Source organism: Marmota monax, unplaced genomic scaffold (assembly GCF_021218885.2).
Source record: "Marmota monax isolate L192 unplaced genomic scaffold, Marmota_monax_Labrador192_F-V1.1 WCK01_AAM20220418_F8-fsc00102, whole genome shotgun sequence".
In the NCBI taxonomy this organism is placed as follows: Eukaryota; Metazoa; Chordata; class Mammalia; order Rodentia; family Sciuridae; genus Marmota; species Marmota monax.
The window spans coordinates 585,441-595,450 of record NW_026692494.1 but is presented as its reverse complement, the minus strand read 5'-3'; the positions used below and the strand labels follow the sequence as shown (position 1 = coordinate 595,450).

The following is a 10,010-nucleotide window of genomic DNA, read 5'->3' as shown; positions in this document are numbered from 1 at the left end:
ATCACACATCTCAGTCTTTGTTACACAGCCAACATCTAGACTTGTTGAGCACCTGCAAGGTGACAGGCACCATATGCATAGTTATACATAACAGTAGAATGCATTTCTGCACTTCGATATATCATACATAGATGGGATATCATTTTTCATTTTTCTGAGTGTACATGTTGCAGAATCACATTGGTCATGCAGTCACATATATACATACAGTAATAATGTGTGTTTCATTCCACCGTCTTTCCTATCCTCACATCCCCTCCCCTTCCCTTCCTTCACTTCCCTTTACCTAATCTAAGGTCATGCTATTCGCTCTTCTTCCCTAGTGCCCCCCCACGCCTTATTGTGAATTAGCATCCACATATTAGAGAAAACATTTGGCCTTTGGTTTTGTGGGATTGTCTTATTTCACTTAGCATGATGTTCTCAAACTCCAACCATTTACTAGCAAATGCCATAATTTCTCTCTTCTTTAAAGCTGAATCATATTCCCTTGAGTATATATATACCACATTTTCTTTATCCATCCACCATATGCATCTTTGGGTTAAAAAAATGAACAAAGATGTCCAAACCTCATATCCTCAAATCAATACAGCTTTACCAATGTGTGAGGAACCTCAGGGAGGACCCCAGGCAGTTCTGAGTGTCCCTTTCAATTTCATTCTGTGTCTCCAGAAACTCACCCTGCTCCATCCCTGCTCTCTGTCACACTGGTCACTGCCACCCCCTCCTATACCAGCTGGCCATCTGATTAGGCAGCCACTCATCCTCTTCTCTCAGACCAGAAGGTTTCTTCCTCACTTGCGTTCCTCGATGAGCAGTCACTGTCCTTCCTTCCCCCACTCAAGCATTCCTGTTTCAGAGGACACTCTCTCCCCACCTTCCCAGACTAAGTTGGTGTTCAAGGATTTTTTTCATGTTTTGAAAAAACTAACATCCCTAGCCATCTTAATGCTCACTCTTTGTTTAAAATTTTAAATGATAAATTGGTGTTTTGATTTTAAGATGATTTGGTTTATAAATGCTTGAATGCTATATATTTGGCCCATTGACTGCTGATTTCATTACAAAACATCCCTACTCAAGAGAATGGGCAACTGGACACACGTTCTCACACGTCTCCTGCACCTGACTTTAATGGTGGTGTGCTTTTGCTTCCTCCTCTTATCAATAGAGTCCCCCTGAACTTTTCCTCTTCTTGGAACAATTCACCTGGCAGGAAATTCTCCCAGAGGAGCCATAGGTCTCTTCATTAATACAAGTGCTGTATGCAGTTGAAAGAGGTAACATCACTGTTGTATCTGTATTGTTCAGAATTTCATCCTTTATGGCTGCCCTGGTTAAGTTAGGAGGACTATTGAAATACGGTAGCCTGGCAAGGCAGATGTATTGTTCTTAACATTGTTTTTAACATTTCACACTTATTGAGTGCCCGTTTTACAGCACAGGAACCACAGGATAACAATTACATGCACTGTCTCAATTTCACTCTCCAATCCTTACTGTGTCATGAATAATTATGACACCTACCGTGGAGGGAAGAATCTGCATCTAGAAGAGTTTAAGTCATTTTCCCAACATCATGTGCTGCATTGCTGAACCAGAATGAGGTTAAGTGAAATCTGACTCGAGAACTCAATTTCTGAATGTCCCTCTCATAATGATACCTTGGGATACGTAATAATGATAGATCATTTTTTAGATCCTTTTTTAAACATCACAAAAATAGTAACAATGATTACCATTCACTTCCAAACAAATGTGGGAGTTAATGGAAATCTGTGTGCCATGTCACACAGTGAAGATTGTTTGGGATGAAAGTTCATGTGCAGTGACCGTTACAGAGCCATGAGAATTAATAGAGTATTTGGATTACTGAAAAGAGATGATGAAGTTTCTGCAAATATCTTGGAAGTTTAACATAGAAGAGAAATCAGGTGATGCCCTGCGAGGGCAGTGAAAATGGAGTTCCCCTCGGTGGAATTAGTTTCAAAAGCCGGGGCAGGATGGGCAAGCTGGTCATGATCGAGTGTCTACACTATGGCAAAATGGAGCCCCCACCTGCTTTCTTTATATCGGGAAATATCAGAGACAGTCCATAGAATGTTCTTCCAAAAAAGGTTAAATGTGGGCTGTCTACTTCCCAACGGGTTAAACATCCATCTTCGTAGCTACTATGAGGGATCTTCCTAGGAGAGCGGAGTTCAAAGGTCACATGCATTGGGCAATCTATTGCTATGGGAGAGCCATGGATAGTTCCTAAGGCCAAACCTAAATCCTCATGTAATTCATGGGTGGCTTCCCCCAGATGCCCATTAATTTAGTTAGGAAAATTGAAACCAGTGAGTCAATGATAAAAAGAGATGTTTCTGCTAAGTTAAAGGAAGTCAGGATAATTACACACTTTTGAAAGTGAGAAATGGGCTGTCATTTGGCTGAGTAAATCACAGTCAGTGGTGTGATTCAATACAGGGTGAAGGACATCCATCCAAGGGTGACACTGTAAAGAGAAAATTACCTGAGATGACGGTTGGCTATTAATTGAACATTGCACTTGCCTCTTTCCCCAGCAGGTACACCAAGTATATGGAAGCAGAAAACCACACATGTGTACCAAGATTCCTCCTCCTGCCTCTCTCAGAGGACCCAGACCTGCAGCCCATCCTCTTTGGGCTGTTCCTGTCCATGATTCTGGTCACAGTGCTTGGGAACCTGCTCATCATCCTGGCCATCTGCTCTGACTCCCACCTCCACACCCCCATGTACTTCTTCCTCTCCAACCTGTCCTTCATTGATATCTGCTTCATCTCCACCACAGTCCCAAAGATCCTGGTGAAGGTCCAGGCACAGAATAAAGACATCTCCTACATCGAGTGCCTGACTCAGGTGTATTTTTTTAATACCTTTGCTGGAATGGAAAATTTTCTATTAACCATCATGGCTTTTGACCGCTTTGTGGCCATCTGTCATCCCCTGAACTACACAGTCATTATGAACCCCCAGCTCTGTGTCCTCCTGGTTCTGATGTCTTGGATCATCATATGCTGGGTCTCCCTGGTTCATATTGTACTGCTGAATCGACTGACCTTCTCCACAGGCACTGAAATCCCACATTTCTTCTGTGAACTGGCTCAGCTACTCAAGGTGGCCAGCTCTGACACCATCACCAATTACATCTTTATGTATACAGTGACTTCCCTGCTGGGTGTGGTTCCTGTGACAGGGATCCTCTTCTCCTACTCTCAGATCGTTTCCTCCTTACTGAGGATGTCCTCCTCTGTGGCCAAGTCTAAAGCCTTTTCCACCTGTGGGTCTCACCTCTGTGTGGTCTCCTTGTTCTATGGAACAGGATTTGGGGTTTATCTCAGTTCTGCTGGGACCCATTCTTCCCCAAGAACCATGATTGCCTCAATGATGTACACTGTGGTCACCCCCATGTTGAACCCCTTCATCTACAGCCTGAGGAACAAGGATGTGAAGGGGGCCCTGGGGAGGCTTCTCAGTAGAGCAGCCTTTGGTCCTTCTTGGATCACTGACCTCAGAACTAAGTGGAAATTGCAGATACTTAAGCTATTGCTGTGAATTTACATATCCTGGCTCCTTCAGTGACCTAAAGACATGCTTTATTTCTTCTTTTCCCAAAAGATCCATGATTCCACATTTGTTTACGTTTGTGTTAACGTCTCCTCTAGAATCCATTCAGTACTTTTAACTTTTCTTAATTATACGTGGTGCATGAATTTCCACATATGGAAGTTTCTAGTAGTCATTCCTGCGTTGTTCAACTTATGCCAAGTGCTGAAATAATTTCTTTTTTTAAAGAATTTTTTTAATATTTATTTTTTAGTTCTCAGCGGACACAACATCTTTGTTTGTATGTGGTGCTGAGGATTGAACCCAGGCCGCACGTATACCAGGCGAGCGTGCTACCGCTTGAGCCACATCCTCAGCCCTGCTGAAATAATTTCCTCAAAAATCATTCCTTGAATATTAATATTCTTTACCTTAATTTGAATATTCCTATTTTCCCTGAGGAAATGGAATGAAAATTTTAAGGCAAAAGAGCTTGTTATATCAGGACTATGCTTGTTGCTTTACATCTATGACTTTATTTACCCTGGAAAAGATTTCTTTGAAATATTTTCTCTCATTCACTTACTCACTGAAGACACTGAGATTGGAATTGACTAAACGTGGAACACACAACTGAGGTCAGCTCCGACCTTTGCTAACACACGCTTTGTAACCGCAATGTTTGGATTTTGAACATGAAATCTGGAATCAAGTTTTGAACACAGGCTTTTTCATACGACTTGGGAGGTAATGGCTAGAATTGCACTGAGACCTTGCTTCATTCTCTGTGGTTCTTGCTGGTTTTCCTTCCTTCTTTTCCTCATTTCCTCTGTCCTTATTTTCCTTCTTCCTTTTGGCAGTTTTATTGGTTAGTGTTACCTCTCTCTCTTTCTGTCACTGCATATTTCACTTTAGGTGTACAACACAGTGGTTTTGCCATTCCTTCCTTGATGGACCTTGGGGTAATTTACGTCTTTTAGCTACTGTGAAGAGTGCTGCTAAGGATATGCATGAATGCTTATGTCTGAGTAAAGTCACAAGCTGCATTAATGAGGCTTCAGCAAATGACAGACTGTATATATGATGGGCAGTTCCATAACACTGGATTGTCTAGTGCCGCAGTCTGGCTGGGCACAAAATCACGAGCCACTCAAGCAGGAACAAAGTTTATTTTTTGAAACTGCCGCCAATGTCTGGTACCATCCGGGAAGATTTTTTCCACCCACGCGGCCTCCTCTCGGAACCGCAGAGAGCGCTCCTCCCCCGGAACTCCCTCCTACTGTACTTCCCCAACCAATGGGAACTCTCCAGGAGTCCCGTAGCCGGCCTAGGTGAACAGCAGGAATCCAATATCCATATGAATGCAAATCTTAACATAATCATATCATCTCAATGGCTAGCTGGCGTCACCTTTCGACCAAAAATGCCATGCATCATATACTTGGCTCTTAGCAGTCTAGTGATGTCACAGCCATGAAACTTCATCTAAGTGTACTGTAGGATGTTTGCATGATGACGAAACTGCATAAGAGTGCATTTCTCAGAACCTGTCTTTTTTGTTAAGAACTATACTATTATTATTATTGTTTTGGTAATATAAATAGGAGTGGAGCTTGGGCCTATGGTAAGTGTAAAATGTCCCATTTTACATTCTACCTGTGAAGGTTCTGGTGTCATAACATCCTTGCCAATACTTATAAAAAGTAGAGCATTCCACAGTCTGTGAAGTACTATCTCATTTTGCATTTGCTTTGCATTTCCCTGTGACACATCGAGCATCTTTTCAGGAATTTGTTGGCAGTTGATCTATCTTCTGTGGGGAAATGTCTTATAAAGTCAGTGCTCATTAAGTAATTGTGTAGATTGTATTTTTGTTTCTGACAGTAAAAATCACTACATTATAAAGATACTTGACCCTTATCCAATATGTGTTTTGCCAATATTTCCCCCTCATTATGATATCTTTCCCTTTGCCTCAACTCTGAAGTTTACTGTTATTGATTATGCTCATCATGTTGTACAATAGATCTCTTGAAGCTTCTCAGCATATCTAACTGAAATGGGTAGCTCTGACAGATAACCACCTAATCCTCCACCCCATAGCTCTTGTGGTCACCATCTTCTCTATTTCTCTGGGCTCTACTTTTAGACCCAAGTGTAAGTGAGCCATGTGGGACTTGACTTCCTACGCCCGGCAGCTTCAGTATGACATATCAGGTCATACTGATATGTCACGCTGATAATGTCATACAGGCTCATCCATGTTGTACTAAATGCCATGATTCTCTCATTGTTGTGCCTGGCTAATGTCCCATTGTGTAGATGCATATTTATTTATCCAGTTATATGTCAATAAACATTTACATTGATTTTGTACTTTGAGTACTGTGAATAATATTGCGACAGTAATGAGAATGTACATGTAATGTGAATACCTATTTCACACCCATCTGATTTTCACGCAAAAATGGAATTTCTGGATGTTATGGTGGTCTATTTAAAATTCTTCAAGCAACTTGTTTTCCATCATTGTTATTTATTTACATTGCAACCTGTTTTCCATATTTATTATATTCCAATAAATTATTACATTTATTTACATTTCAGAGATGCCTTTTCTCCACATCCTCACCAACATTCCTTTTTTTTCTGCCTTTCTTTTTTTTTTTTTAAAGATTAAATCCAGGGCCTCACCCAAGCCAGACAGTTGTACCACCACTGAGCTTTATCTGCAGCCTCTTTAATTTTTTATTTAGGGAAAGGGTCTTTCTAAGTTTCCCAGGTTGGCTTTGAATTTGAGGTTCTCCTGCTTCAACCTCCTGAGTAGCTAGGATTACAGTGCACAGCTCATGTTTCCCTTTTTATCCTGTTTTTGATCATAACCCTGCTGAGCAATGTGCAGTGTTGTCTCCTTGTGGTTTTAGCTTGCATTACCCTAATGATGAGTGATGTTGAGGAGTTTTGTTAGACATTTGTGTCTTCTTCTTCTTTTTTTTTAAAGAGAGAGTGAGAGAGAGTGGGAGAATTTTTTAATATTTATTTTTTAGTTTTCGGTGGACACAGCATCTTTGTTGGTATGTGGTGCTGAGGATCGAACCTGGGCCGCACGCATGCCAGGCGAGAGCACTACTGCTTGAGCCACATCCCCAGCCCCCATTTGTGTCTTCTTCTGAGAACAACTTCTCCTTCTTCCTTCTTCCTTCATTACAGCTTTAGGGGTAAAGCTGTAATGAAGTGGACGTGAGGTTCCCCTTTGTGGAGTGGACTGGCTGCAGAATAAAAGCTAAAAAAGAGAAAGCAGCAAGAAAACCACGGGACACAGGATATAATTTTAAAAACTAGGGGTGGGTGGGGGCTCGCTGATCTTAAGGATGGAGTTTCTAGCTTTTTTAGCGCCATCTGCTCTAGGCGCCACCTCCTGCTCCTGGCCTCTCTGCTGCCTCCCGGAGTCACTGCCTGCGCAGCTCTGACCGCCTGGCTCCCAGTACTAGCTGCTGGTATTTGAATTTCCTACAACATGGCAGACATTGACAACAAAGAACAATCTGAACTTGATCAAGATTTGGATGATGTTGAAGAAGTAGAAGAAGAAGAAACTGGTGAAGAAACAAAAATCAAAGCGCGTCAGCTGACTGTTCAGATGATGCAAAATCCTCAGATTCTTGCAGCTGTTCAAGAAAGACTTGATGATCTGGAAACACCAACAGGATACACTGAAAGCTTGCCTAGGGTAGTTAAAAGAATGCTCTCAAAAACCTTCAAGTTAAATGTGCACAGATAGAAGCCAAATTCTATGAGGAAGTTCATGGTCTTGAAAGGAAGTATGCTGTTCTCTATCAGCCTCTATTTGATAAGCGATTTGAGATCATTAATGCAATTTATGAACCTACAGAAGAAGAATGTGAATGGAAACCAGATGAAGAAGAGGCGATTTCAGAGGAGCTGAAAGAAAAGGCCAAGATAGAAGATGAGAAAAAAGATGAAGAAAAAGAAGACCCTGAAGGAATTCCTGAATTTTGGTTGACTGTTTTTAAGAACGTTGACTTGCTCAGTGACATGGTTCAGGAACAAGATGAACCTATTCTGAAGCACTTGAAAGATATTAAAGTGAAGTTCTCAGATGCTAGCCAGCCTATGAGTTTTATCTTAGAATTTCACTTTGAACCCAATGAATATTTCACAAATGAAGTGTTGACAAAGACATACAGGATGAGGTCAGAACCAGACGATTCTGATCCCTTTTCTTTTGATGGACCCGAAATTATGGGCTGTACAGGGTGCCAGATAGATTGGAAAAAAGGAAAGACTGTCACTTTGAAATCTATTAAGAAGAAGCAGAAACACAAGGGTTGAGGGAAAGTTCGAACCGTGACTAAAACAGTCTCCAATGATTCTTTCTTTATTTTTTTTGCCCCTCCTGAAGTTCCTGACAGTGGAGATCTGGATGCTGCTGCTGAAGCTATTCTTGCTGCAGACTTTGAAATTGGTCACTTTTTACATGAGTGTATAATCCCGAGATCAGAGTTCTACTTCACTGGAAAAGCTATTGAAGATGATGATGATGATTATGATGAAGAAGGTGAAGAAGCGGATGAGGAAGGGGAAGAAGAAGGAGATGAGGAAAATGATCCAGACTATGACTCGAAGAAGGATCAAAACCCAGCAGAGTGCAAGCAACAGTGAAGCAGGATGTATGTGGCCTTGAGGATAACCTGCACTGATCTACCTTCTGCTTTCCTGGAAAGGATGAATTTACATCATTTGACGAGCCTTTTTCCAGTTTTTGTTGTTTGTTTGCTTGTTTTTGTTTTTACAGCCTAAAATAAAAATGTCAAATATAATTTTAGTTCTCACAAGATACTGTCTAATTTTGTACTAATTCAGGTTAGACCCAGAGGCTTGGATTAAGGGTTGTGCCCAGTTTACCATATTATTGAAGGAAAGCATGCCAGCTTCGTAAACAAGTGGAAGGGGGAAAAAAAAAGACTCTTAATGATGTGATATAGTTTTAAAAAGCAAAAAGGTTAAATTTCATTTCCTTTGGGCTAGAACCAAAGCCCTAAGCCTGTATGGTTTATTCTAATTCTTACTGCTTTAGTATGTCATTTACCCATGCTTCTGTTTACTGTGTATTAAAATGGGTAGTACTGTTTACTTAACTACCTCAAAGATGTGTTAAGGCGTATTAAGTTAAATTTCATAAACTGTTTCTCAGCCTCATTAAAAGCTTAAAAATTTGGGCCTGTTTTGTACCACAGGTGTGATATTCAGCATTTTTTTTTTCATACCATGCTTCCATAATTAACTGGAAAATGAAGTGAAAACACTTCTCTTCTGGATCTGGCCAGACAATACTTACTCTTTCAGATCTGTGCACGGCTCCTATTTTAATGAAAATTGGATGGGATGAGTGAACTATTCAGTAGGTCCAAGGATTTTTTTTTCCAGGTGTATCAGATGACCATACTGTAACAAAATACTATAGAGATCATGGGAATAAAATGGTAATAAGACCATTTGGGGAAGGGGAATGAAATTAAATTTGAGACTATAGAGTCACATTTAAAATACTTCAGGCTTATTACTGTTAATTTTGGGGGGTGAACTTTTGGTCTGACAGTGAGGGTGAACTAAATGAATTGTAATTACAGGAGAGTTTGAATTTCTGCTGTTAATAAAATTACATTAAGTTCACTTTTAGAAGTGATAGTTTTCTTTTGAAAATTTAGTATTGAGGTTTTAGAATGTGAAGACATTTTATTATTTGCATAGAATTATCCATGCCTTTTCCTGAGATTTTTAACTAACTACTGGAAATCCTTAACCAATTATAATAGTTTTTTTCCTTCATTTTCAAAATGATTTTGATTGCTTTAACTTAGATAGACTGTGATTTTTTTCTAACCATAATCTAAATACAAGCTTTTTCTGAATTTAAAAATTTTGATCTAAAGATAGAATCCCATTTTTAATGAATTGAAAGAAGCAACAAAATCACTATTTTTGTTTTATTCCTTTAGGAAAAAGCTATGCCAAAGTGAAAAGATAGTAATACTTCATCTTGTTAAATAATCGGTGTGGTCTGCACAGGAATTGTTTTCTTTATAAAATTGGAGTTTCAGGGAATGTCAGTATTCATTTATGCCATTTCTTCAGTTCCAAAGTGGTTCTATTCCATTCTAGAAATTTGAAATATGTAATTTGAAATCCTTAATAAAACTTGGAATTAATTTTATTAAAAAAAAAGATGGAGTTTCTACACTAGAAAAAGAGAGATGGAGCCCACAATTTTTTTCTTTACATGGGGGAATATCAAAGGTTTTCCATGGAATGATCTTTGCCAAATAAGGTAGGGGGTGGGGTTACGCCCAACAGGTTACACCCAATTCTGGAGCTGCAGGAGCTGTCCCCCTAGGAGGACCCGGGTCTACTGCCTT

At 40.0% G+C, this 10,010-nt stretch overlaps 1 protein-coding gene and 1 pseudogene across 1 annotated transcript; both read left to right on the top strand.

Moving 5' to 3' along the window:
* Window positions 1–2,578: 2,578 nt before the first annotated feature.
* On the top strand, window positions 2,579–3,582 carry LOC124092201 (olfactory receptor 7D11-like). The gene has a single exon (XM_046443673.2). It carries the CDS (start codon window positions 2,587–2,589, stop codon window positions 3,580–3,582), a length of 996 nt encoding a protein of 331 aa, XP_046299629.1. The 5' UTR covers window positions 2,579–2,586.
* Window positions 3,583–7,065: 3,483 nt separating this feature from the next.
* LOC124092203 (nucleosome assembly protein 1-like 1) lies at window positions 7,066–8,414 on the top strand (annotated as a pseudogene).
* The last annotated feature ends 1,596 nt before the right edge of the window (window positions 8,415–10,010 follow it).

Excerpts from the sequence above, each read along its gene's own strand:
- LOC124092201 (XM_046443673.2), top strand. The coding sequence starts at position 2,587 with ATGGAAGCAGAAAACCACACATGTGTACCAAGATTCCTCCTCCTGCCT.